Source organism: Paramacrobiotus metropolitanus, unplaced genomic scaffold, assembly GCF_019649055.1.
Source record: "Paramacrobiotus metropolitanus isolate TYO unplaced genomic scaffold, Prichtersi_v1.0 Parri_scaffold0000064, whole genome shotgun sequence".
Taxonomy (NCBI): Eukaryota; Metazoa; Tardigrada; class Eutardigrada; order Parachela; family Macrobiotidae; genus Paramacrobiotus; species Paramacrobiotus metropolitanus.
In genome coordinates this window covers 450,152-473,899 of record NW_026570284.1, presented here as the reverse complement: position 1 = coordinate 473,899, position 23,748 = coordinate 450,152, and the positions used below count along the sequence as shown (strand labels likewise).

The window sequence follows — 23,748 nt, the reverse complement described above, 5'->3', positions numbered from 1 at the left end:
TTTTAAACATTTCTAAGAATATTTCCAAATATAATTAACAAATGTTAGTAAAAATAACTCTAAATATTGCTAAATTCATTTAAATTGCTCTAAAAATTTCTAAAAATATTCTCAAAGATTTCTGATATTTTCATATGTATTTCTAAGTGTTACTAAAAATATTTCTAAAGATATTCTATGAATATTTCTAAAAACTTTTCTACATACTTTTGAATATCGCTAAATTCTCCTAAATATTCTTAAATATTTTTAAATGCTTCTAAATATTTTAAAATAACTTTTTACCTATTTCTAAATATTTCTGGAAAACGCTAAATTCTTTTGAATGTTTTTAATTGTTTCTAAATATATTTCTAAAGATGCCAAATATTTCTATTTATATTTCTAAATGTTTCTAGAAATAATTTTAAACTTTTTGAAAAATACTTCCAACAATTTCCACATGTTTTTAAACATTGCTAATTTCTTCTACATATTTCTGAATATATTTCTAAATATTTGTAAGTATTTCTGATTATATTTCTAGATATTTCTAAATATTTCTGAATATTTCTCAATTTATTTCTTAATATTTCCGAATATTTTTAAGGAAACCGTTATAGGCAACCCCTAAAATCCTTGTTTATTATAGGCACCCCATTTCGCAGAGTGTTTATTTTAGGCACCCGTTCTGAATTAATAATTATTATGTCCAATATTATGTGAACGTAATACTATTTGCATATTCCGACTTTAAATCATCATTGTTTTATACTGTTGTTAAATTGTTATGAACTTAAAAGCTTACCATGTGCAAAAGGTCAGTGTTAAGAATAATGTTTAATGGAAGGGGCAATCGAAACTTCTGATTCAGAAGTCGTTATCACTGATATAGTATTCCCATCTCTAGAGAATATCGAACACCAGAAGGATGCAAACCCTTCTTTCGAGGAATTTGAGAAAGATTTTCAGGCATTTTCTTGTCGACTCACTTGGCAGCACCGTTTTGTACAGTGAGTTATATCCTATTTAAATCGGATGCAACTCGCCGAATGAAAAAAATGCCAAGTTGACTCGACAGTACAGATACAGTGCTTCCCAGATGCATATATCGTTGAGGTATATCTTACGTTAGCCGGCATCGCAACCTTGACGTCTTGGTAGTAATTAAGGTTGTTTGATGAAATGATAATGATGATATTTGCGTTATTCCACATTCTACATTATGTACAATAATTTTACAAATCTTTGCCCCACTTTCAGCACTTCCCCACATTGGGGGTGGCATCTTGATTCTTAATCATCCGTAATATGTTCTGCTGATTTGTTTTTGTCGAGAAACATTAAATAATCATGTTTATCGATAGCAGTTAGTTTTCGAATAAAACAAAGAATTTAAGGCTGTCGGTATATCTCCGACATATCGGTGCAATATTATAATTTTGCACAAAGTAACTGAGGCTTACAGTCGTATTAAATGTTGTAATAATATTATTATGTACCACGGGAAACATTACTCTTTAAGAAAATAATTTTGAGACAAGTCATTACTTGCATTAACACTAAAAACATACACTAAAATGTCGGTAGGAATCATCATACAGTGTTATTGGGTTTAAAGTTAACATACTAATCATTTTGCACGTTGCTTCGTGCGCCATTTCTTTGTTTATTTGCCGAATTAAACCCAAAAATACTAAGGGCTTGCACTCCTACGCCTACATACAGCTGCAATATGGGAGCCATCCTTGATGCTATCTTTGTTTTTGCAAAAAATGTCTATATGTCGCTCGCTTGCTTGCCCTTAGGGCTGCTGAGACCTATACTAGTTTAACGTCAAACGACTCAAACCAATAAAAAAGTAAAATGAAAAATAAAAATCAAAAGCGGTCGTGATCGGTCTACGACTCTGTGGTGAAGAGTGGACTGCAGTGTTAGCGACTTAGCGCTAGCGGTGTTGTCATGTCCGGTTTAACATTCGGTTTAACAGATTCCCGAGGGCGGTGGCAACGTATACACAAAAGTGACAAAGCAGCTTCTACATACGTACCAGGCTACCAGCGCTTTAGCGGCCATGAATGAATCATGATCGGGCGGTCCTGTCACCTATGGACCAGCTGCTGTGGTTGGCAGCTGTGGTAGGTATTGTACGAGTGCATTAAACTGCACTCATTGTACCAGCGTAGTGCGTGCATAAGTACTGTACATCTCTGGCTGCTGCATGACGATTTTCCTGAGTTTTTTTTTCTCTTTACCGTCCTGGTCCTATTTTCCTCTCCTTTTCCGCATTCTTTGTTTTCATAGGAGCTTTCTTGGGTTTCTTAAGTTTAACAGTTTCATAGTGCGGACTGGTTATGCTGTTTCCCGTCTCTACGTGAATCTTCGTGCTGCGTGCTCTCGCTTGACAACTGTTAGAACCAGCCTGCCTCGTGCAGTCTTACTACGGTATCATGAATCCCATTCCCAACGGAAACCCAGGCCTTGAGCAGCAGCTGGCCGGTAAAGCCGCAGAGATTAAGGAAATCAGACCACTAGATCAGGAGGGGAACTCGTTCCTGTTGAAGCTGTTCGGGAATGAAAAGAGCATCGAAAAGAGCTTACAGAACCTGAACGCCTTCAACGATCCATACGAGATGGATCAACTGTTCCGCAGTTCTCAGAGCAATGATCCTGTAAGCACTAGCCAGGTACCTTCAAAAATAAGAATAAATTGTCATCATGAATAGCACTTAAATGGGCTGTATGTATGAACTTATTCTAACTAATAATCAAAAAACTAAACCATTATAATGGATGAGTCTTTGATATCGTGGGTTTTGGTCCAAAATCAGATTTCTCCAAAAACAGCAGTAGGCAAATATTTTCAAAAATTAGAAAAAAATTTGTTTATTACGAATAACCTTCAAGCCCCGTATTTACGGACCTGTTTAACGATACAGAATAATCTGGAATATTATTCAGAAGTCATTTTTATGGATGAAAGATGAGTCTGTGAGTTTCGCAGATCCTGGGCCAGTTTTTGATAACTCCACCGTCCAGCCAGAACCTGTTTCCTCTAAGCCAGTCCACGGCTAATAATGATTATGGTACGATGAACGGGATGCAGGTGGTACAGCTGGTGGATCGTGGCGGGAAAGCGCCGGTCGTGGAGAGCGGATATTCATATTCCTGGCTGGCCAACAATATGACGGACTTGGGGATGAACGATCTGATTCTGCCCAGCAGCCAAGAGATGCCTGCTGTTAGCGCTGGCAAACAGGAGTACTATGTCCGGTGGGATAGGGACGGTTTCCCGCTGTCGCAGGATGCTCCCAGCACGTCCGCGGGGGCGACCGTACAGAGCGCGGATTCGCAGGAGCTGGCGAGCGACGGAGGACCTCGGTAAGGGAAAAATTCGTAAGGTTATCTTTCTTGGATTTGATACGTGTAGATATCGCGGCTGCTCAGCAGTTAACCGGCTTTTATCGCGTCCGCTCAGCAGTGAACCGGTATTTGAATATTTTTTCGATTAAAATTGCTATGTAATTGGGAAAGGTGCGTGGAAGTTTCCATTGCAGTTGGATTTGCATTTACACATTGTTGCTTGTATTTTACATTTATCCTACTGTGACGATTTTGTGCCTTTCTGATTTTGTGCCTTGCTTTCTGTGCTGGGTTTAACACTGCTAGATATTGCGATTGTTCTGTAGTAAAATTTTGCACATTTTTCGATTAAAATTACAAAATAATTCGGATTATCCGTGGTAGTTTAATACGTGTTTAAGAGCTTTTGTTTATATTTTATGCTATCATTGTGGTGCCTTCTTTTGCTTTTTGCCGTGGAAATAAGATATCGATATGATGCTCCCAAACTTTGCAGGGATTTCTCAGGACAGTATGGATTCGATATCTGTTTTCCACAGAAAGCTCAGGGAAAAGAGTGGATATACAAGCCGGAAACCAAAAAACTCTTCCTCGAGCGAGTTAAGCAGTGGGTAGTGCAGTTTACTATGCAAACGTGCCCCAGCTCCGAATTTTCCATCCACGCTTTGCCAATCTTCAATGATAAAGGCGCTTTTGGCCAGAACGTCCTACCGTGTGTCAAACATGTGGAAGTTTGCCAGTTGTGTAAGTTCCGACGTTATTGTTCACCTGCGACTGTAATTTTTTACAAAATCAGCTGACAACTAAAATGGGAATTCTGTCGTTATTAATATGGGAGTTCTCTCGTTATTTAATATTGTTCTCTTTTTCTCTCAGACAAGCAGTTCTTATACACCGAGGAAAAGGGTGCCAAACACGAGAACAATCGGGTTATTCTGACTTATCCCGGGAAGAAAACAGGAAAAAGTACTTTAATACTTGATGTTGGTTTGAAGGTTGTGAGATTTCGTTAGTAATAAAGCGAGCTTTTATTGTTTAGGTCATTCGGTGATGGGACGGTATCTTTGCACCTGCAATAACAGCTGCCACAAGGCCAAATGCAACATTTGCATCGTTTTCGAGCTGCATGTGCAGTACGTTACAATACTCTACCGCTGATTTTTGTTTTATTTCGGATAATTGATTGTTCATTTATTTTGTAGGGGGAAAGTTGAAGGCCGCAAGACTTTAAATATTCGCAGTTGTGCTTGTACGTGGAAAAGGGTTATAGAAATCAGGATTCCCAGTGTGATCTGTGGTTTATAGGTCCCAAGCGTGACAGTGATATCGAAGATCGGAGCAATGGTACCGTGGTGGAAGCCGTTAAAGGCCGAAGAGGGCGCAAGCGAAAAGCGAGCGACGCTGACTCAGAGGATGTTTTCATAAAAAAAGAAGGTAAAATTTGAGATTAAGTTGTAGAATACCTGTGATGTAAAAGATATAGCTTTATTGAATTATTCAGTAGCTGTGCAGGCAAGCAACTCTCAAAGATACCGGCGTAAAAAAAATTATTTCAGTGCCAATTTACGCGAGACGGTATAATGTCCAGAACACTCATGTCAGCTATTTTCTTCAGTAAACGCAGTAATCACGATAATTATTGTGATTTGTTACTGTAGTCGCTAGACGAAATTTCACCACGGAGTTCCGCCTACGAGTAGCGGTTGCAGTAATTGTTATTTTATTGTTATTTCATTAATCATTTTGTAGAAAAGATATATTTATGGGAAACAGAATGAAAATTGTGTGAGAAAGGAGTACATACTTATACCGAAAAAAGCTCAACGGGTATTTGTTTATATTGTGTTTCAGTTGCCGATTTGCAGATGTCTTGTTGATTTTCACTACGCGCGCCGTTGTTTCGATTATTCTGCAGTTTTAACACTGAGTTGCTTTTTTACTTTTTTAGAGGGATTGAGTAATGGTATCAATGGCAACACACTGACTCCAACAAAAGCTTTACAAACAATTGAAAAGAAGCGCCATGTGGAAAGGGAGGGTGACCGGGTGAAGATTTCCATGGAGGTCGATTCTCCCGTTGCGTACCTTAGTCTGATTAGTTCCCATATGGACATCCTGTTCCATACGTTGGACGGTCTGAGTCGTTGCCCACTTATGCCGGGTGCTTGTGTTCCCGTGTAAGAATATTCGTGCACCGTTCCTTTTTTTAAATCTGCAGATTAGCTGATTGTTTGCTAAGCAAAAGTACTTGCAGTGAAACTATCACGAATCCTGGTTCGGGATTTCGCACAACTGCCGTTGCCTTCGCTAAAAAGGGCCCATCACGAGAGAATCTTATGGAAATTAATAGGTAGGTACCAGCGGGCAGTGTGTGAATATTGATGGAGTGTTACGTCTATGATTTCGTTGCGCAACAGTATCTAATGCATGCCTTTACTGTTTTCAGTTGGATCTCTACTGTTTTGAACATGAAGAACTTGTCTGCGAAGTCTTTCTTCCAGGATGGACATAATATTGAATCGCTGGACGATATATTTGCCTTGAGTCGAAAGGTTTGCTATGTAGTTGCGGACTTGAGTGATTTGCTGTTGGGTTATTTTTGCTAAGGCACATTGAATAATTAATTAATATTTAATAATAAAATATCGTTATTATATGATATCATTATGATAACTAATAAATTAACGTTGTTTTCATAATTGACTCAGACATCGGGTCCTGCGTATGTTTGCAAATTGTCAGCCCGTCGACATCGTTCTTCTTGTGTCCATTTTCTCATAATGCTGGGATCTGGATGCATGCCAAAAAACTGAAACAAGATGTTTTGTAGAGTCTGGATAACTTGTTGGGAGAATATCGTGACGAAGTGGTGGAGAAGGTGTGGGACTGCATCCAGCGCAAGGAACGTCCATTGCGGCCTTTTTCCGGTGGATCGCAGCTTTCGATTCCCTTTTCGCAGTCGCAGTCGTGAAAAGTGACGCTGAGTCTAGTGGAATCTCGTTTTTCCTTGTGCGGGAGTTGTTCCAAAGGTTGTTATTTTACTCTTGTTTTTTTGCACAGTGATTTGTACAGTTTTTTTCGTCACTGTTATCACTGCACGTTTTGCCAGGTATGACTGCTGGGAATTGTTAATGTGTAGAAGATTTCGGGAGTGTCGTTATAGATCGCGCGGTTGATTTTAAAGCGTGATGTTATGATTTTACTTTGGTTTTTCGCCGTCGTATTGCATTTTTACCGATAATATGATGCTGTTTTATAAGTGAATCTGCGCCATGTTTTTGCGTGCATTATTAATTTGTCTGCTTGTTTTACGTTCAGAAAGCTGAACAACAAGTGTTGCGTCTGAAGGAGCTGATGAATAAATAAAGAGAAAGTCACCCGAAACTATCTTGACAGAGAATCCGAATTGGTTTTCCGCTTGATCGAGAGGAGTTTTTTATTTTATATTCTGAATATTCGAATCTGGCAGACTGACACTCGGTCACTCATCCTTGGGAACCCTTTTGTAACTTGTCAGCTGTTAGCTGCAAGAGAAAGAGAAAAGCGCTGTCAGCGATAAATCGCCGGGAATTCTTAAGCAACAATAACGCCATGATCAGTGGGAAATTATGTGAAGCGTCCACAAAGTACTCGTACAATCACTTCGATCGATCCAAGACTCATAGCGGACGTCTTGGAAACCGTACGAAGCACCAACCGACCTTTGTAAAATCAAAAGAACATCCCTTGAGTCAATCTTTTTGAAGTGACACAGTTGTCAAATATCTTATACGCGCAGCTAAATGTTTAAGTTTTCATATGCAAAATTACGTAAGATACAAGAATCAACGCCGGCAGACGTACAGTATTAGTAGTGCCATATTAGCTGTTATCTAATACTAATTATTAGTTTTCTAAATTATAGAAGTTCATACAAACAAAACAAAAAGCGCACGATTAATACATAGCAGATTGTTTAAGAAATATGTACGAAATCAAGCAAATAGTAATGCTATTTACAATACTTAAACATGCACTAAATAATACGCCAAGCATTTCGTAAGTGTACTGTATCAAATGTATTGTACATTCGAAGATTTCTGTTTATAACGTAGTATCACATTAAGGATGATCAGTAAAATTTACATTAATCGGCAAGGACATCACTTCCGGTTGCTGACCACTATGACAATGTACATCATCACTGCTTGCGGTCCATTCTGCCGCTGGCGGCATTTAACCTGTGACCGTCCACTGGGGAAGAGGGCCAGCCGGCCCCGCTGTCTCGGATGTGGGCATCTTGTTATACAGCACGGATTCCCGTTTAAAAGATGTCGTTGTGAGGCTCATTTGTTTCGTTAGGGAATTGGATGCCCGTGATATTCCGATCATGTATGCCTGGTCACCGGTGTATCGACGACTGAAATCCCGGCAACGACAGCACAGTAGCCGCCGGTAAAACGACTGGAAACGCCGGCTCATACAGGAATAGAAAATCATATCCAGAACGGGATTAACATGGTATAAGAAACCTGCCATGAGAATACTAATATCACTTAGAACTAACTGTAGTTACCTGAAGTTTTTTACATACATATATATAGATAGATGCTCATTAACGTCTGCTATGCAGTGTACTGTAATGAACATCTAGATCTGCTACATAAACATTTTATTCGTTATATCTATACAACAGTATTTATCGGTTTCATGCTGCTGCAGTAAAGTTACCGCTAATCGGAAATAATATGGTGTTCCAATCCAAAACTTCGCGATTTGAGTACCAGTCATCGACAAACACGAATATCAGCCTTTGCACTGCAATATGCAATATCCTGTGAAACTGACCCTTGAATAACGCCTAACTAACTAAAATTATCTTTTAAATCGTAAAGGAATTCAAAAATTTGACAACTTCAACAAGAATTATTATCAATAGCCTGCCTTTTTCGGATTCTTTGATCCCTCTTATCTATATAGGTACAAATTTGTAAGTATAATTTGTAAGACTTAGCCATGCCGAGTACGTAACCGAATAATAAACGTTTCACGTATACAATATCAAACGAGTGGAACCGAATACCGAATAATTTTTTTGATATATATTACGTACTCCACATGCATCCCTATGCGTTTCAGCTATTAATAATTATGTGGTCATCGACACGACAACATACAATAATTTTAATATGCGCGACATGCGCTGAATAAATAAATCGAGTTTCCGTCTGCCTTAACGCACTATACAGTGCAAAAATTTTATGCTTATTTGAGATATTATTGCTTACCGTGAAAAAATCCATAGCAGACGAAAAAGTTGACAACAATCGCCACTAAAAGTTTTAAAAATGGAAACGTGACCGATAATAAAACCGCCGCAAACAGAATCGATATCACATTATACGGTAGAACCAGTTTTAAATGCGTACAGAGGACTTTCACCGTTCGCTTCCGGTTCTCAGCGGCATCAGTGCTTTCGTGCCGGCTGGCGGTTACTCGCAACGTAGCTTTTCTGGAAAGCGGAATATCACACTTGCTGGCCAGATCGCACTTCTCGGTGGATGAATTGCGGTGTAGGAATAATCCAATGCGGACGTATAATACCGCCAATAAAAACATTGGAAGAATGTAGAAACATATCGCAGAATCTGCAAATAGTTAAAATCTTTGTTTCATCTGTATATGCGACATGATTACAGTATTTCAAAAAACGGAGCATTGTGACTGTCATAAAATTATGTCTTGCAGGATCATAAAAACTTCTGTGCAGCAGAATCACAGTCCGCACCAAAAAAAGGTAAAAATCGTCAAAAACATGTGCGTATTTTGACGAAACCGGTTCGAATCGACTCCGCACAGTCGCACGGTATCCTTTATACTGTATGTTAAGTGTTAATAACATTTGTCCGTATACGTACAGATACATCACTTAGCTTAATGCAGATATTAGCATATCCAGGCCTTAAACCAACCGGAAGTCATTCAAAATTGAAGAAAATTTTACAAAATGTAATTAGACAAGCGACAGCGTTTAATTCCTTGGGTTTTCGTGGTGCACAACACATTCATTTAAGAATACAGTTCTGTCTTCAGGCCAAAATGCAAATCGTTCCCACTTAATGCTGTAATCGTTTCGCAAGGAGAAACTTTGAAGGGCAGAAGAAGCTTGCAGCGGCATCTTTAAATAATTGTTGCTTTTTCGCCTAGATTGGAAATTCTTTAAAATAAACCAAAAAAAACTCAAGTGTACCCAGAAACTGCTTAGGTTGCAATTGGGAAATTATATAGCTACAATATTATAATGTGGGGAAATTTTACAATGGAAAATTGGTTGATTTCTCTCGATAAAATCATTAATTTTTCAGTGGGCCAGTTTGTTTATTATATGCACTGCTCAAGTGATACCATACATCATCACCATATATTTGTGAACAAATTAGAAAATGGTGTTAGCGACTCGATGAACCCATACAAATGAAGAGCGGTCGAAGCTGGGCGTTGATGGTAAATGGTATTTCACACCAAGCAGTCTCCTCCATAATTAATCCATTCTGATCGTACAGATGATTGACCGTTTCTGTGGAAAATTGTACAAAATTTTTTTAATGATCGCAATCGGAGTTGGTGTCAGTTTGGCAGCCGATTTTGCATACGCCATCGAAATTGCTGCTAACGACTTACTGAAATAAGCAAACGGAGCGGCATTAATCATAGCCAGCAGCCAAACAGCCAGGATGACCTTAGCGATACGCCTCACGCTAAATGAGCGAAATGTTGCGATGGGATCCGTAACCGCTCGATACCGCTCGTACGTAAATACCACTGTAAAATGCAGACTGCAATCAACCCATTTGAAATATTATCCGTGGGAAGGTGACCTTTAGTTACCAATTGTTAGAATCGAGGAATATAAGCATGTTTCCGGAAGAAACGCCGATATGGAGCAGACCACGCGGCCGAAAATCCAAGGATACTAAAATGCAATTACTTCCTGTTTCAGAATAGTCAGAAAAATCTCGTTTGTGAGTATTAGGTTTATTTCATTAGAAGATTTTCTGCGTTTTTTCACGGTAAAGTTCGTTGCATGATTGAATCTAATTTTTATTTAGCATTACCTCACCAATTAATCTGTATAGCGCAGCAGTATTATTACTTTACTAGCGTATACTGAACCACTAGAGTGGATTGTTTAAATGTAATAAAACCACGTTTATTTCTAATTTCTGTTTGGGACAAGATATAACCACCTGGAGCAGTAAATAAGGAACTGCTATAACAACTGGGAATGGATTATTGCTACTTTGTGGTGTAAATAAATATTGAATGTATACACTGTATCTGTAGCTGCATCAAGGCACGCAATATGTTATCAGGCTGATTGCTTTACCTGCTGCCAGTATCCATAAATTTCCAGTGGTACTCCTGAAATTTCAAGATCGAATCACCATCCGGAAAGCGAACAAAAACAACGGACGACGGACAACGACAGATAAAAACACTGCATCATATATGGAATAATGGAACCAACAAAACTACAGGCAGTGTACATACTTTGTAGGCTGTAGACCATAAAACAACGAAAAACACTTCAGTATTTCATTTCAAATAAGCCATGTTTATGTTTGATTTAACAGCCCGGCGAATTTTACCTGTTGTTGACAAAAGGATATCCGAAAAGGCCAAACTGTAAAAACAAGATAGATCTGCATATCGCATATTATTATTGCATAGTTATTTGCGTGGTTAATGTAATAATACGATTACTGTAGACAGCCTTAGACCTTAATGTACTTGATAACTGTGCGTTTGGTGAAGCGAAAAAAAGACCATTGCAACACATTTCCACGTTGCTGTTAACCACAAAATCCAATTAATTACTAATTCGATTATTCTAGAAATATCCATAGCAAAAGCTGTCAACAAAACTGAGACTTAATTAAGTCATGACACTCGTAATATCGATTCACAGCCGACAATTCAAGGTTTATATTGTTATAATCGCCCTTAACACTCAAGTGTGACTACACTCGATATCAAAATAAACATTTATGTCACATGCAGTGACGTAATTTTAAAATGCAACTTGGCGTAAGATCATTGTGATATGCAATGTTGACTTCCACTGGTAATTATCCAAAACTAGAAAAAAAAATTTGTAGACATGATTCCATGATTTTTAAATTGTTATAATTATTTTATTTTTTACTTGCCCCAACTGCGCTTTGCTTTCTGTAGCCTATTGCTTATTAAATTATTTAAATTAATTTTATTTTTTAGAGGAAGTTAGCAGGTATTTGTGACGTAGCAAAATTAATCTTCCCGTGAAAACGAACTTTACTGCAAAAACTGGGCGCAGTTTTTCACATTTATTTACGTATTTTATTTTAACTGCAATTAATTTTTCATGTGACTATGGTTTTGAAAATCGTCTACTGGAAACGGCATAATATGAACCGCAATCTGTATACGTTTTATCCTCAGCGTTTCCAGTCATTTAAATAACCACACGTATGTAGGTATATTACGTATATCCTAGGCGCACGTGTCGGAATCCCAGACTATTGCGTAAACCAAGAAAACCAAAACAAATGGAAATTTTTTGTTCAGCGGAAGTGCATGGGCAGATTATTAAATCTTCCATCACTGATAAATTGCTGTCTGCAATGCAGGAGACTGCCGGAATATTACATGATTAATGGGACAACACTGCCCGTTGACACCGCTCTACGTTGCGTGCCGTCATATATACTTCTACGCTTTTCCTTATTCCAGACTTTGGTCGTATACAGGTCATGAATTATGCAAAAGGATATATGCAACGGCAGTAACGCTTTATTATTGGTTCTTTGGCATGCCTGTAAATTGTTGCCACATTATACGCCATAGCTGTGCAATTAAGTTTAACCGAGATATGTGAATAAATATCTGGCGGCATAAATTACCAAATTACAGCATATTATTGTTTTGTTAAATGCTGGATTTATGAGGGTATATATCAAATATCTAGAGTAAACTTAAACAAATAGTGCTTAATGATGCCAAGTTACTTAATTAGATAAGCATCGATGCCGCTCCATCCTCGTTTAGATTTGGCTAGCCATACTACAACAATCGTGGTGAGGTTGCCAAATAATCCCAGGAAAAATAAAACCGTATACAAAACCTGTAAAATTGCATTAGCGGAATCAGCACAGTACGCGGCAAACAATGCAAAAACCATCTGTTATCCTATTTTGTTCGAGAGAAATCAACTGACCTTTTCCGTTTTACTACCAGCAGTGTATTTAAACAGCACAATAAGTTTGCATGGTTGACAAACTGACAACACTCTATCTCTCACATAAAGCGAAATGTGTAATGTTACAAATATTGCTGCATAATCTTCTCAATAATGTTATAACATAACCGCATTCTAGTTCAACTAAAATGGATAAAATGCCGTAATCGTATATCATACACAATATTTTGCAACGATTGCCCATCTAGATTTTGCTACTCGCACATAAAAGTCGGGTTGCCAATAATTGATTATGATTCTAATAATAAATTTCAAATAAGCTCGCGAAAAAGCAATCAACAGTAAATAAACTAAATATCAACTTCGGATCACAAGATACTTTGCAGAAATGCTTGGTTTTCAAGTCATTAAACTTAAATGCGAATAACTGTGCAGAGTTTGTCTGGTTTACAAAGTTTCGTATTATTCTTGTGACTTACGGTATAGGTCACGGCGTGGGGGTTTGTTTGATATCCTAAATTTTTCAGTGTCCAAGCGGTACGGTCGAAACTCCCATTACTCGTGGTGGTTTCGTTATCCCAAAAAGCTATCGTGGTTGGCAGAATGATACTCATTGCCGAAACCATGTAGCTGCGAGTGGATATTCCATCAGCACATTACTTACGATAATGGATGTCAGAAATATAAAAAAACAGCGGTAGCAAGCATCTACGACACCATAACCATTACGAATACAAGTTTATTCAATACAAAAAATATTCCCTGGGAAGGGGAGCCGCAGCGCAGCCGAATGGGAAGAATCTTAGTCTAAGCGGTAAACCGCGGTGAGCAGATTCAAAGATTCATGGTGGTCGGTCAATAAATAAGCAATGGTCGTGGTAAGAGAACATTAACAGGTTCTTTGCAACTACGACGTCGATTTCGCTGCGTATTAATGGTCCACACTGATTGACGGATGTGGCATAACATGCCCATATCACTAAAAACTATGGGCAGTTGTTTTTTTTCGCTGGAGCATTTTACATTTTGTCCGCTCAGCCAGAGTGCAATAAATGGGATCCCTGTGTAATACAATCTGATGTGCCGCCTACCCAGTATCAGCGATGTCTGGTTGTGTACGATACAGCAACGCTTGAAATTTGCCGGTCTGTTGTGAACTCCCATTAACATTTAATCGCCGTGAAAACTGACAACTGCATGCTGTTAAAAGCTCGGTATGTTGTTTACACAACAAAAAATGTTTTTCGTTGTTGAAAGGTTATGAAAAATAATTAAGAGCCTTACACCCTCTAGAAAACAGTACGGGCTTCTCTTAACCGTGTAATTTATATAATGATGCCTGTAACACGTTAACGTCGAAGTTATCATCTTAATTACGTCCAGGCAGGCTTCCTGGCCCAGCTTTCCTCAAAATTAATGTTTTAATCTGTAGTGACTCTACTTTCAAAATATGGTTTCGCAATACTGAAGTGTTTTGGATCAAGTGCGCATATATCCAGCCGCTTATTATACTGATTATTAAAGTCTACTGTATGAGCGGACGTATAGAAGTATAGGTACAACAAAAAAACAAATACCAGCAGGAGACCGAGATAAACGTCTGTAGTGTACGAAATTTTGATTTACAAACCGTAAAGTTGCATCATCGTGATTGTAATTTATGTACTGAATGACATTTTTATTGGGTTAATGCGGAGCCAAGCTTGAGGTGTAGCATTTCTACTTCAGCTGAATTAATACTAATGAATTAGGCAGTTAAACTAAAACAACCGTTGTTAATCATGCGCGCGCGACCGGCATTATACGACATTTATTTGATTTATTAACAATATGTTATATTTCTCAATATTACTGCATTGTTGCTTTTTAGCGGACGCGATCGTAAAATTTTGTTTTTCTAGGGTAGAGAAGTGAATGCATTTTTACGAGGTCTGACATATACATTGAATCGTAGTATATATTGCTAATGTATTCCGTAATACTGTAATACGCTAAAAAAGGTAGTATAAAACTACTTATAAGCTATACATAATAGCTGCTGTATTAGACAAAGTAATTTATAATTCTGCTTTTTATTATAATTAACTTGTACCATCAGACACTGCGGGTGGGAGGTGAAATCCATACTTTTACTACTGTAGCCCGCATCAGTTTGATTCTCTTTCTTGCTCTCTTTCTCTCTCCTTTAATTTTATATTTCGTTCAAGCAAATCAACAGGATCTGCGAACGTAAAACAAGTTTGCATTGCAGTTTTTTTTAGTTTGCGTGGATTTAAGAATGGACTTTACAGTTATATACGTGAATTTCACCGACGTTACAAAGTGAACGGAAATAAAATGAATTTGGCGCATAAAAACGTATGTTAACCTTTAGCATAAATTATCAAACCGTTGATCCGTACGCAGTTTGTTTCAGATATGCCGTCTAAACAGATTTTTAACTGAAGAACATGACTGTATTCTACACTACTGTACTGGACTACTTTCTGTTGCACGAATACTTTATAATATATTTACACTCTACCATACCGGAAGAAATTAATCTTAAAGTGCAAGGAAGTCAAAGCGTATTGGAGGGCAAATGAGTTCGGTACTATACGCATGCAACGCATCATTTGCCCTTTTACAACTGTACTCGGGCACTAGAAGAAAAAAAAACAATGCAGACTTTGAAAAATAAACCAAATCTACCAAACCGTCATGATTCTGCGACCTACTATTATGCGTTTACAGTGCATGTGTAGGTATGGAATACAGTTATAACTTATAGGTAGTAGAGCAGTAGTTAGTGCTTTTACAATGTCTCGTATTACAAATTACTGCAGCAAATGACATACTATATACTCGTACGTAATACATAGTCGTATATATATAAACTATTTGTGTTGGTCAACTTGGAGCATCTGATAGTACAGACGGATGTATAGTAGCTGGCCAATCTTGTTGATTTTAACTGAAATTTTGGAAGGGTACAACTACAAACCGCGCAGCTGCACAAACGCAGTTCTTATTTACTCCTCTGCAGCATATCACAATTCTATGTATTGTGTTAAGTAACAAATTAGGATTGATATAATTATTTAATCTTGTGTTGAATTTTTGCGTTGATTGTTTCGCTTGGTTTAATACATAGAAATGACCGCTGCCAGTACGACTACAACTAGCCTCTCTCTGTATTTTGTTCATCCTCAGTAGCATCGTTCAAAGACACCAGATTTGCATTAATTGTAATATCCCGCAAACTGGTAGATTCTTGAGCATTCTGCAGGGGCGGCTTTTGTACTTCAAGATTTGTTTGGTTGCCGGCTGGAAATTGCGGATCCTCTTTGACTGTAATATCTGCCTCTGTCTTTGGTGCATCTACGAGTTGTTTACTTGAGTTCCGCAAAATGGAGATTTACTTCCAAAAATTATAATAATTAAAATTTGTGGTTCATCTTGAGGCCGTGCGTACCTTTGGGCGGGTGTTTCTGGGACCGGATGCGTATTATTGTGGGTCGCGATTTGGACAACTTCAGCGGAGCTTTGGGCTGTTTACATTTTTTATGAATTTTCTTTTTGGACTTTTTTGATACCGGTGTCGGTGGAAATTCCGGCTCGGGAATGTTACCTCCCTTGATGCATTCTATAAATTCCGCATTGAAAACTGACACATTGGTCACATTCCGATTCATATATTCCAAATATAAAACGGCATTTTCCAGTATTCTAACACCAAAAATTAGCACAAATATAAACGCAATTCATTAATTTCTATCACAAGAAAATCAGAACTTACGTCGCTTTGTCTTGTTTCGGGTTTGATAACGGAATAGATCCGGCAATTTCGGATATTCCTCGACCCATCAGACGATTTCTAACAATTAATGTTATAAGTTAATCGGTAACTTATAAACTCAGCATTACTCTGTATAATTTTACTTAATTCATAATTATATATATTTTTTATTATATATACTTCGGGTATAACTAGATTTTTTTCTCCACATGGTCATATTTGTATATAGTCAACAACAACAAATCCCAGATGAATTAATAAGTGTATTTTTACTACAAAACTTTTATGTTTCTCCTGGTTGTTTTCAAATTTCTAAACAACAAGCAAAACATTTGGAATTAAGACGGTAATCAGTTTCTATGTATTACTGACCTTTCAGCTTTATCCAGGGTTTTGGGATTTCGGTCGTGACCACGTTCAGTGCACTGGCTTTTATGCTTCTCTCTGTCGTGCATAAGGTCGCCCACAGTGGCGTTCATTTGAAAAAAAAATTATTAGTTTCTGATTGATGCTCTTGGCATGTTCGAGTCAAGGACAGAATTCTGGACAATAATATCTCATAAACAAAACAGATGAAACTGCGCTCTATGATCAAGGAGTTTCTAGAAGTATGCTGTAACATATGTACAATTGTACAATAAACCTGGAACGTCGCTGCAGTTGATTGCTAACCAGATTAATTTTTATGGTCTGTACTCCGATGCATTTGTTCGAGTGGCAGTGTGCGCGACTGAAAAGTAGGCATGGAGACAAAAGTAGTGCTGGTGATGCAGTTTCCAGATCCTGTGTCGTTACCTAATTAAAAGGTTTAAATTCCTACTTTAAAGAAATAAGTTAAATACCACAACTTGACAAGGGTACAGATTACAGAATGCACAACTTGCCAAATTCAGGTACTGTACAACGTACATACTGTACTGCACTTACTACAGTCCAGCGTCCAGTTGCCTCTGCACAACCGCCACCGAATGGAGATCACTGGTATTCCGAATAAATTTACATCGTTTTTTTCCCATTTAATACGTACAGAGGAAAAAGAACAGCGAAGAATCAAGAGTGTTGTGACTGTTGTCTGTTGCCATTAGTTTTAAATTCGTGATTAGCATTTGCTTACATATTTTGTTGTGGTGTTTTTAAATTTTACCATCTTTCGTGATTACTTACTGCGTTAATGGTCTTGTGTTGCTCGTGATCACTTGTTCGCAGCCATCATGCGCGTTAAAATCCCCGCACTGTTCTGTTTCTCGGCGTTTGTCACTAACGGACGATGTTTCCACAGCTGCTCGGAGAAGCTCAACAACACCACGACCAAACAGCTGAAGGTGTTGCGAAATCCCCAACAACCCCGACGGCCATCTGCCTCCACCGTAACAGAACCCTTGGGACCGCAGTTTCGCTATCGACAACGATTATTTGATTACATCAACAGTGATCCGAAATTTTCCACGCAGTTAACGCAGAGTGTCGGGGACGCTTCGAAGGCCGCATCGGATCACAGCGATTTCGCTGATCCGAACCTCCTCGGCAGCAGTCTTTTTAGCCACCGCTTAAACGATTGGTTGGCCATTGCCGAAGCCTACCTTCGCGCGGCAGAGATAGATCTGCGCACGCCAGCATTTCACAGAATATTTTTACAAAAACTGGAGAACCTTGATACTGGCATCACCGTGCACGAAGCCCTGCAATCTCTCTTGTACTGCGCGAATTATCGAAAAATCTCTGAACGACTGGAGGATTCGCTGCGCCGTGTTATCGTGGCGAAAGCCAGTGAACTGCGTCCCAAAGATATTGAAGTGTTAGCATTTTCGGCGTACATCCTGAAAATCACCTTCAGCGCGCATCCTGATTTTTTGCAACATCTCGCGGATGTCATATCATCCAGTAATATGGATTTTTCCTCCATTGTGACGATTCTGAAATTCTTCCGGCAGAATTCCTTCATCGACAGGAATTTTCTGGAGCGTCTCGCCGATCGATTAATAAAACTCCAGCATGATGAATTAAAATCCGTGGAATGCTGTCATTTTTTGCAGTCTTTTTCCGCGGCGAGATTTTACGATGCGCATTTGTACGAGCTACTGCAGAGCAGTATTTTAGACACGATGCAGCAGCAACTCGGTTTATACGACACTTTGTCGCCTGATGCGCTGACTAAACTGCATCCGTCGGAGCGATTCCGTCCGAAAGATATGGCGAATTATTTATACGCGCTGGCGCACGTTAATCATCCCATTCGCGATGTAAATTTTGTTTTTGCCGAATTATCCCGTCGTTTGACGGAATTCGAGCGCTTCCCATATTTATTGGTGCAGGCGTTGTATGCGCTATCGATGCAGGCACAATACAACACCGATTTATTAAAAATAATTTTTTCACCCGGTGTCTCGCGGAAATTGGCTCGGGAAGGATGGAAAGACGCGCGACGCTGGTTATACTGTTTATACAAAAATTGCCAACTGGAATTCCCGAGTGGTGTGACCGCCGTCGGGATCAGTGAGGCGCGATTGGCAGCGGGTTTACCGCGGGATTTTGAGAAAGCCGGGCTGGAATTATCCAAGCGGGAGGAGAAGAAATTGTACAATGTGGGAGAAGTGTTGAAAAAACTGTACGGGAAGGAAGCGGTGTGGTGGGGCCGCGCGGTACCGCAGGTGGAGTTGGCGGGGTTTGTGGTCAGTATTCTCGGCGGGGATATTGTGGAGATGGTTAGCAGAGGGACACCGGCGATATGCAGGTGTCCATGCAAAAATTCGCGGTGGAGATTGTGGATGAGTCGGTGCAGTGTGTGAATTGTTCGCAGTGGTTGGGAGATGTGGTGATGAAGCAGCGTTTGTTGGGGGTCATGGGCATCCCGGTTACGTTTATTGACGGGCGAGATTGTACAGATTTGGAGAAAATCGAGAAATTGTTGTCGTCTAAATAATGTGATTTTCTTGCTCATTTTCCTGTATTAATGCAAACAAAACGCATGATGAAACTGCATTATTGTGATTTTAATATTTATTTAATTTAGGTATTCGTACTACTGTCTTGTAATTAATTGTAAGTTGAAAGTATTTCCGAAGATGAAATCGTTTTCTTTTTGCAAAATTTTTATAAAACACTCGTATCTATCTTACATTTAAAGAACGCAAATAATGACATAACTTCGAAAAACGCAGCATTTTTCTTGTAACATTTAATAGTGTTTATATTCTATATTAGTGTTTATTTGTTTATTAATTTGTTTATTAATTTGTTTATTTGTTTATTAATTTGTTTTATTTGTTTATTAATAGTGTTTATATTCTATATTGTTTATATTCTATATGTTTATATTCATATATTATTGTTTATATTCTCACGACTTCCAAAATCAGTTTATTGATCGGAAGAGTTCCAGTTTTACTATTATTTTATTATTTTTTCTGGCGATACGATAAAACCTGATCGAAAACGGCGTTGTCTAATTTTTTTATGCTCTGCATGGCTTTGTTCAGGCTGCGCTGCTGGATGTTATTTTCTTTTGATTTGTTAAACATATCATCAGCGCCAGCAGCTGGCCGGTCAATCCGTATGGCGTTTTTCTGCAGCGATGTCCGATGCCGATCAATGGCATTCCAGAATAGCGTAGATTTTCGCGTATCTCGTCGCGGAAATTTTTTGGGGACAAATTTCGGGAGTAAAGCATTCACTGTAATTTTCGGCTGATTAACCAGATCCGTCAAGAGTTGATAACACTGCCGGAGATTTTTCGGTCGTGGTAAATTTTCCCATCCGGAAGTCAACTCGGCCATTTCCTGTTCGGCGATTTCGTAGTTTTCTTCCTTCAGCTCTGAAGTAAAGTTAGCATCGCTTTCTATAAGGTGAAAAACATACTATTTCAGGCCGCTGGTAAATAGATAAAAATTGCTCGGTAATATTGCAGTGACCTTTTGCATGAGCAGTATCCACCAGGCTGCAAACGATTTCGTTTGCATGATCTTTAATTTGTTTTTCATGGTTTCCGACACCAAATTTATTGTTTATTCTTGCCAAAAAAGCGTTTGCAGAATCCAGATCTTTTGCCGCAAAAATTACAGTGCAAACGGGATTTCGGTATGCGTCTTTTGCACGCGGAATGACATCTCGGGAAAACTGATTTTTTACTACATTAAGCAGTCGCAATGACGGGAAACATAACGAAATAATATTTGCGCTGTTGCAATGCTTTAAAACATTACTCGATAAATTAATCGAGAATAAATCAGAGCAAACAAAGTTTGGGTGGCGGATGTTCTGTATCGAAAGGTCGTCGAAGAAATTTTCAGCCAAATTCAGCTCGCGTAATTGCGGAATATCGAAACACGATCCAAATTGCTTTAAACTATTTCCTCTCAAATGAAGCTCCGTCAGATGTAAAAAACCATTGGGATTTTCAAAACCAAATCGATCAATTCCGTTAAAATTTAAATTTAAGTACTGCAACGATTTTAGATTGCTCAAGTTGGTGAAATCAATTGTTTTCTGTATATTGTTCGCACTGAGATCCAGACGCGTTAAACTAGCAAAATTTTCAGCTGTTAAAGGAATTACAGAGCCTATTCGGTTATTTTGAATTTCTAAATTTTGTAACGATTCTAAACACAAAAACACGGATAAATTCAGTCTGTTATCCCCGGCAATGATATGTTGGATATTTGATAAATAGTCGCATAACGCTGGTATTTCTACATCATTCGGAGGAAACAGATGCTTGTCTCTGATGTCAAGAATCTTCGTAGACTTTATAAACGTGCTCGAAAATAAGTTTCTTTGCAAAAACGTCACATTGAATATGATATTCGGGCAGTTATGCCGCTTTGATATCATCGTTTAATACAAGTAATTTTAATTTTAATCACATCGTAGTAATACAGATCAATAGTTAATAAATTTGGTTAAAGATTGCCACAATTCATATCGATAAAACCCAAATAACTGAACACAAAAAAAAGTAAGTACTGTACTTACATTTACATTTACGTGGCACTACAGTATTTATCCTTTCTTTATTTTTAGGAGTTAACAAACTTAATTGAGTTGTCAAGCAACACAATTTCAGTCGTCAAACTAGTGCCAACGGAACTATACGTGACACATTACTATACGGAACTATACGTGAAATGCAACGTCCAAATCAGAAAGAAACAATTTGAATAGTTACGGAATAATTATAAAAAACCTTCTTTCGTCAGCCGAACCGAATGAAGCAGTAACCATCAGATTTACCGTTTACGAAATACATCCTCCAAGCAACGATGCATAAAAAACCACATCATAAAAACTGGAAATTCTCAGCAGAGCCAGGCAACACTACACCATCCGTTCGCCCTTCTTCAGTTTCATCTTAACACTTCCCGTCTCCGGCAGCGGTTGACTAGTATGGACAGCATCCGCCAGATTCTGAGCATCCGCCGCTTTCTTTGCCTTTTGGGCATCGGCGTTCACAGCCGTCGTGGAGAAACCCTTGTAAATGGCCATCGCCTGGCTGACCGCGGAAGCGACATCATTGGAGCTGCTGGGAATCACCACCGTGTTGGTCTCCTTGGCCAGATTAGAGAAAGGCCGCCACGTACTGCTCCGCCACGGACAACGCGGCCGCTTCCGGTCCCTGGGAATCCTGGAGAGCTTCCGCCACATTAGCTAATCCCGTCGCACGAGCTTTGGCTACGATGGCCAGGGCTTCACCTTCGGCGTGATTGATGGTCTCTGCTTGACGGCCTCCGACGCTAGAATCTGCGAGCGCTTCTTACCCTCGGCTATATTGATCTCAGAATCTCGTTTACCTAGCGAAATACGAGCAAATGTAGTTAGTAAAAATTATAACTGCTCACAACAAGTAAGCACAGTTTGACTACTGTGTCCAGTTTAGCGCAGCGCAAGACCATTAAGAGAGCCATTGACATTTAATCAGAACGACTTCAATGAGCAAAACTACAGAACTTAAAAATTTTGTTCTCAAAAGTAATTAAATTTTTAATTAAATTTTAAATAAAATATAAGCAGAGATTTTAGGAAAGTGTAAATCACTTTGAAATAGAAAAACAGCCACACCAAACATTGTCCACACTCCACAGGTATAAAAAGAGCGGCAATCACCGTAAGATTATTTCATTGCTAAAATCATCAATAAATCAAATTAATGATAAAATAAAAAGTGATTGACCAACAGCTTATCACGGATGCTACTCGTATACAAACATCTTTTTCATAAATTTGGTAAACGGTGGCATATTTTTAACCGGGATACTTAAGTAATCATGTAACGCAAAACAAAACACGTCTGAGGTAGGAAAAGATGAAGATTTTTAAAAAATTTAGAAAAAAAGTGATGCAAGACCCGGACTGATTTCATTTCAGAAATGTGGCTGTAAATGCGGCGCCCAGAATTTCGCTACAATATTGTAATAATATAATCCACCACGTACCTTCGGATTCCAAGATCGCGGCGCGTTTCTTCCGCTCAGCCGCCACCTGCAGCTGCATGGCTTCCTGGACATTCGACGGCAGATGAATGTCCCGAATTTCATAGCGCATACACGAGATCCCCCAGGCCGCACTGGCATTATTAATGGCAATCACAATATGCGCATTCAACGACTCGCGCTCACGGAACACCTGATCCAGACTGATTTTGCCCAGTTCCGAGCGCATCGTCGTCTGCGCCAGCTGCGTAATGGCGAACTCCGGATCCTCCACACCGTACGATGCTTTCAACGGATCCACAATCTTCACAAACAGCACGCCGTCCAGCGTCAACGGTACACTGTCGTTGGTGATGGCGTGCTGTTTCGGGACTTCGATGGCGATCTCCTTCAGGGTCTGCACGTAGCGAATACTGTCGATCAACGGCGCCAGAATGTTCAAGCCCGGTTCGAGGACGCGGTGGAATTTCCCCATACGCTCCACAATCCAGGCTTCCTGCTGCGGGACGAATTTGATGACGGTGTTGACGGGAGTGCTGCTGGTGTACCGCTGCGGAACGTAGTGCAGTGGCGCGCGTGCTGAGTCATGCTGCAGTGCGTTAGATGCTGCGACGGGAGCAGGTGTCCAGTGCGAGAGGAAAGCGCTGCGGTGAAGGTGAGAACGCTGGGAGAAGAGTGATCCGGCCGCGCGACCGTGGCGTAACAGTGTACCGATGGCTGCGGCCATGGCTGACAAATATCGCGAATGTGCGAGGATGTTTGCAGTTTGGGTTTCTGATTTCACCAGAAAAGGACAAAAATTCAACGACACTACCGCACTCGAGATAGGATTTGTCTGTCGTAAACCCGTGCAGAGAGATAAGACTGTTTTAAAAAGTTAAAAAATCGTATGTTAAGCAATCAGTCATCGAACTGTAAGAAAAATAAAGGAAAACGAAAAGTGCGAAAAGCATCCCGAAATCTGGGAAATGACGGCTGGGTGCTGAAAT

At 39.2% G+C, this 23,748-nt stretch overlaps 6 protein-coding genes across 8 annotated transcripts; 2 read left to right on the top strand and 4 right to left on the bottom strand.

The window, feature by feature from the left end:
- Positions 1-2,180: 2,180 nt before the first annotated feature.
- LOC129593864 (uncharacterized) lies at positions 2,181-6,726 on the top strand. Of its 2 annotated transcripts, none has more exons than XM_055490349.1 (11): positions 2,181-2,651; positions 2,984-3,360; positions 3,839-4,086; positions 4,219-4,308; positions 4,382-4,475; positions 4,545-4,591; positions 4,648-4,776; positions 5,291-5,519; positions 5,597-5,692; positions 5,789-5,894; positions 6,173-6,726. In XM_055490349.1, exons 1-11 carry the CDS (start codon positions 2,430-2,432, stop codon positions 6,311-6,313), a joined length of 1,779 nt encoding a protein of 592 aa, XP_055346324.1. In that variant the 5' UTR covers positions 2,181-2,429; the 3' UTR covers positions 6,314-6,726. The 2 variants fall into 2 exon arrangements, with proteins under 2 accessions (XP_055346324.1, XP_055346323.1); XM_055490348.1 differs by having other exon boundaries at positions 2,181-2,666.
- A 453-nt stretch (positions 6,727-7,179) lies between these two features.
- On the bottom strand, positions 7,180-13,603 carry LOC129593904 (neuropeptides capa receptor-like). The gene is made up of 11 exons (XM_055490411.1): positions 13,039-13,603; positions 12,369-12,484; positions 10,971-11,005; positions 10,709-10,743; positions 10,210-10,294; positions 10,003-10,143; positions 9,794-9,898; positions 8,751-8,969; positions 8,610-8,654; positions 8,053-8,139; positions 7,180-7,853 (listed from the first exon to the last, which is right to left on the bottom strand). The coding sequence occupies exons 1-11, from the start codon at positions 13,183-13,185 to the stop codon at positions 7,558-7,560; spliced, it is 1,311 nt and encodes a 436-aa protein (XP_055346386.1). The 5' UTR covers positions 13,186-13,603; the 3' UTR covers positions 7,180-7,557.
- Positions 13,604-15,605: 2,002 nt separating this feature from the next.
- On the bottom strand, positions 15,606-17,362 carry LOC129593875 (uncharacterized). The gene is made up of 5 exons (XM_055490363.1): positions 17,265-17,362; positions 16,710-17,132; positions 16,338-16,415; positions 16,014-16,267; positions 15,606-15,919 (listed from the first exon to the last, which is right to left on the bottom strand). The coding sequence occupies exons 2-5, from the start codon at positions 16,814-16,816 to the stop codon at positions 15,720-15,722; spliced, it is 639 nt and encodes a 212-aa protein (XP_055346338.1). The 5' UTR covers positions 16,817-17,132; positions 17,265-17,362; the 3' UTR covers positions 15,606-15,719.
- Positions 17,363-17,389: 27 nt separating this feature from the next.
- LOC129593874 (uncharacterized) lies at positions 17,390-19,427 on the top strand. Its single transcript, XM_055490362.1, has one exon. It carries the CDS (start codon positions 17,549-17,551, stop codon positions 19,121-19,123), a length of 1,575 nt encoding a protein of 524 aa, XP_055346337.1. The 5' UTR covers positions 17,390-17,548; the 3' UTR covers positions 19,124-19,427.
- A 260-nt stretch (positions 19,428-19,687) lies between these two features.
- Positions 19,688-21,209, bottom strand: LOC129593819 (uncharacterized). Of its 2 annotated transcripts, none has more exons than XM_055490290.1 (2): positions 20,246-21,209; positions 19,688-20,172 (listed from the first exon to the last, which is right to left on the bottom strand). In XM_055490290.1, the coding sequence occupies exons 1-2, from the start codon at positions 21,162-21,164 to the stop codon at positions 19,733-19,735; spliced, it is 1,359 nt and encodes a 452-aa protein (XP_055346265.1). In that variant the 5' UTR covers positions 21,165-21,209; the 3' UTR covers positions 19,688-19,732. The 2 variants fall into 2 exon arrangements, with proteins under 2 accessions (XP_055346265.1, XP_055346267.1); XM_055490292.1 differs by having other exon boundaries at positions 19,688-20,148.
- Positions 21,210-21,305: 96 nt separating this feature from the next.
- Positions 21,306-23,732, bottom strand: LOC129593820 (stomatin-like protein 2, mitochondrial). Its single transcript, XM_055490293.1, is given in 4 exon segments — positions 21,306-21,896; positions 21,898-22,046; positions 22,049-22,120; positions 22,763-23,732. Coding segments are annotated over 4 exon segments (1,194 nt in total). The 5' UTR covers positions 23,487-23,732; the 3' UTR covers positions 21,306-21,647.
- Between the last annotated feature and the right edge of the window lie 16 nt (positions 23,733-23,748).

Bases quoted from the DNA above. Each gene is read 5' to 3' on its own strand.
- LOC129593864 (XM_055490348.1), top strand. From the start codon at position 2,430: ATGAATCCCATTCCCAACGGAAACCCAGGCCTTGAGCAGCAGCTGGCC. The intron at 3,361-3,838 runs GTAAGGGAAAAA...CAAACTTTGCAG, and splicing joins GCGAGCGACGGAGGACCTCG to GGATTTCTCAGGACAGTATG. The intron at 5,520-5,596 runs GTAAGAATATTC...AAGTACTTGCAG, and splicing joins CCGGGTGCTTGTGTTCCCGT to TGAAACTATCACGAATCCTG.
- LOC129593904 (XM_055490411.1), bottom strand. From the start codon at position 13,185: ATGGTTTCGGCAATGAGTATCATTCTGCCAACCACGATAGCTTTTTGG. The intron at 12,485-13,038 runs GTAAGTCACAAG...GCAATTTTACAG, and splicing joins CCCACGCCGTGACCTATACC to GTTTTGTATACGGTTTTATT. The intron at 10,144-10,209 runs GTAACTAAAGGT...TGCATTTTACAG, and splicing joins TTCCTCGATTCTAACAATTG to TGGTATTTACGTACGAGCGG.
- LOC129593875 (XM_055490363.1), bottom strand. From the start codon at position 16,816: ATGAACGCCACTGTGGGCGACCTTATGCACGACAGAGAGAAGCATAAA. The intron at 16,416-16,709 runs GTCAGTAATACA...ATTAATTGTTAG, and splicing joins ACCCTGGATAAAGCTGAAAG to AAATCGTCTGATGGGTCGAG. The intron at 15,920-16,013 runs GTACGCACGGCC...AACAACTCGTAG, and splicing joins CCAGAAACACCCGCCCAAAG to ATGCACCAAAGACAGAGGCA.
- LOC129593874 (XM_055490362.1), top strand. From the start codon at position 17,549: ATGCGCGTTAAAATCCCCGCACTGTTCTGTTTCTCGGCGTTTGTCACT.
- LOC129593819 (XM_055490290.1), bottom strand. From the start codon at position 21,164: ATGATATCAAAGCGGCATAACTGCCCGAATATCATATTCAATGTGACG. The intron at 20,173-20,245 runs GTCACTGCAATA...TTCACCTTATAG, and splicing joins GGATACTGCTCATGCAAAAG to AAAGCGATGCTAACTTTACT.